The 3,152-nt window shown below is 36.8% G+C and overlaps 1 protein-coding gene across 1 annotated transcript; it reads right to left on the reverse strand.

The window, feature by feature from the left end:
• Positions 1-257: 257 nt before the first annotated feature.
• LOC127137482 (U11/U12 small nuclear ribonucleoprotein 31 kDa protein) lies at positions 258-1,091 on the reverse strand. The gene has a single exon (XM_051063941.1). It carries the CDS (start codon positions 1,089-1,091, stop codon positions 258-260), a length of 834 nt encoding a protein of 277 aa, XP_050919898.1.
• Positions 1,092-3,152: the final 2,061 nt, after the last annotated feature.

Below are 3,152 nucleotides of genomic sequence, written 5' to 3' on the forward strand. Positions count from 1 at the left end.
CACTAATTACTACCACAATAACTAATAACTAACATGTGCTTGTGATCAAAACCATAAACACATCCAACCAAGCCAACAACATATAAACAATTTCATCAATTACACCATATCTTGATAAAAACAAAAAATTGCCATTTAGATCTATGAAACACTGGCACATATATAGACACGACACACAGGACTAGTTGAATAATGCGGTAATGCGGAATACCAAACACACACCTTCAATCTGAAGTGTCAATGCTACATAGTCATGATCAATCATCATCATCATGATCACTCTCATCACTGAAATACCCAGCTTTCTTCCCTTTCTTCTTCGTCTTGTTGTTGTCCAAACCCTCATCATCATTTCTGTTTCTCCCCAGCAACCTTTCACCCGCTTCATCATCCACAACAGAAGCCCAATTATCGTCAAACTGCTCCACAGCAATCTGACCACCCTCCTCCTCCTCCTCATCACCTTCCTCCTCCCCATCCCTATCCCTCAGCCCACTAAATCCCCGTCGCGGCTTCTTAGGCTGAGGCCGCGGCCTCGGCCCCAACTGATTCTTAGGACACTCATACGACAAATGACCATGCCCCCCACACTCATAACACAAAGCAGTCTCAGTATTGTACACGCGCTTCCGAATAAACTCCGGAGCACGTCCATTATCAGCAGCAATAGAAGCAGTTAGAGTCCTTCCATTGAGAATCTTCTTATTCATCTCCGCCACGGCGCGTTGGGCGTCATTACGAGAAACGAATTGGACAAACGCGACACCGCGGCTTAGGCGCGTGTGACGGTCTTTGAGAACGGTTACACGCGCGATGCGGCCGAAAGTAGAGAAGAGCGTATGGAGATCGGAGTTTGTTAGGGAGTAATCTAGATTAGAAACGTATAGCGTCGATTTTGATGGTGCTAAGGGTTCACCTGTTCCTCCTATTGATGATCCTTTGTTGTTCGGTTTTGATTGGGGTTGATTACTGGATGTGGTGTCGGTGGTGGTGTTGGGGGTTGAGGACGAAGCGCAGTAGCGGTAGTAGAAAACGTCGTCGTCTTCATCGTTGTCGCTGTGTTTTCGTTTGTGTTTCTTCTTGCTTGACATTTTTTTCGGTTCAGGTTTTTTGTTTCCGGCAACGGCGTTCGGTTTCCGGCGACGGAATTAGTTCTCCGATGCTTCTTTAATCTATAGAGGAAATCTGAGAGTGGAGAGATTCTATAATGCGTTTGAGAAACCCTAGAGAAGTGAAGCGAAACTCCAAGCGGATCTGGACATGGATCCGGATATTTTGGATTGGTTTTATATATGGTTTTATCCATTCTTATTTTTTTATAAGCAGTACTATCCATATGTAAATGGACAACTTGCTCACCGCCAGAGTACTTGTAAAGATAGCATAAAACTAAAAATTATTATGTTTTAATATTTTTTTATTTAATTGGTCAGCCACCCATCTGCATATATAAATTTTAATAATTTTTTGTTAGTATGATGCTAGATTTTTTAAGACAAAAATTTCTAGTTCGTTAGATATACAATTTTATTATATTATTTTAGATTATATTTTAATATCTTAAGATAAATAGAGTTATTGAAATTTAGCAAAAATAGAATAGAGTGAAATAGAAATTTTATTACTTTATTATTTGAATAATTAGCGATAAAAACAAAGTAAGTTTTTGATTCTGCTCATATAAAAGAGAAACAATACTGATGGAAAGTGATGAAAATTTTCATTCTGCTCATATTAAAGGGAACAATACTCGTAGAAAGTGATCAATACTAGTAGAAAGTGATGTAATTTTTTATTCCTCATATCTAAGGGAAACAATGCTAATGAAAAGTGATGAAATGAAATAAAATAGAATAATAAAATTTTATTATACTGGATCTGATTTTAATTAACTCAAACAATGTAATCTTATTCTATTTCATCTCATATCACTTCATATCATCTCATTGCATCAATTTAAGCAAAACCTTAGTCTAATAACTTCAGTTTCACAACATTTAAAAACTCTTATGTAGAATTTGTCCAGAATTGAAGAGGACTCATCTCTTACTAGAAACTCAACAATTAATTTGTTTTCAAAAGTAATGCTTTATTTATACGCTTAGATTATGTTTGGACATCTTAAAATGAAGATATAAGAATAAAAATGAACATAGTGAATCAACAAAATTAGAAGTACATACGATTAAAATGCATCAAAATCGATGACATCTTTTTAAATTTATTGAACTTTTCGCATTAGACTTTTTTCTATTGTATTATTTTTCAACATCATTTAATTTCTAGAACTCATGCATCCTATCCAAAAAAGCAAAGTTCTCACTCAGATGTTTCTTCCTTAAGACGTTCTCTCCATTCTACGAATGTTGGTGGTAGAGGACACCCTCGTTTCAAATAAGCTTGTATAAAATGCATCTTAGTAGCAATCTGTCTAATCAAGACAACCCGACCATTTAAATTATTTGGAGGGCAACTTAGCAGAGGGAAAACGATTTACGAAAAACTATGTCTTGTAAACTAAACTAAAACTCAGTCATATACATTTGATATAAGATGACTCATTTCAGAAAAATTCATCCACTTTATTGTCGTTGTGGGGACACCAATTTTACTAAGAATCAAAGGATTTTGAATAGCTTGTATTTGTGCATTAGTCATATAGAGTCGCATGTAATTGTCGCACCTCAAAAAAAGATGATAATGCGATCCCTCGCGATAGGACGCGGAAAAAAAAATGTTGTTCGAAACAGAGTCGCCACCGAACTTTATTTATTCCAATGAAGGAATAGGAAAATATCGAGAAAACCTTTAGAAATAAGAATAATGGTCGTCGCAACCATATTCGGGTTCGGGAGTCGATTACGCAAGGGGAAGGTATTAGCACCCCTCACGTCCGTTGTACTCAACGGGAACCTTTTAGTCTGATTTTGCTATTTGACTGTTAATTGACTGTTTATCTGCTTGCTTCGAGTAATTAGAATTGATGATAGATGTGGATGAAGACCTCAGGATGGGGGAAATGGGAGGTTTTTTATTAGTGTGCTCGCGAAGATACAGCAATCTCCTGCCTACGTATCCTTATGGTGCAATAAGGAAATCAGAGCATTCGTAGTTCGGGCTACTACGAATATTGGTTGTGTTTTGTTTTGATG

This window comes from Lathyrus oleraceus, chromosome 4 (assembly GCF_024323335.1).
Source record: "Lathyrus oleraceus cultivar Zhongwan6 chromosome 4, CAAS_Psat_ZW6_1.0, whole genome shotgun sequence".
Taxonomy (NCBI): Eukaryota; Viridiplantae; Streptophyta; class Magnoliopsida; order Fabales; family Fabaceae; genus Lathyrus; species Lathyrus oleraceus.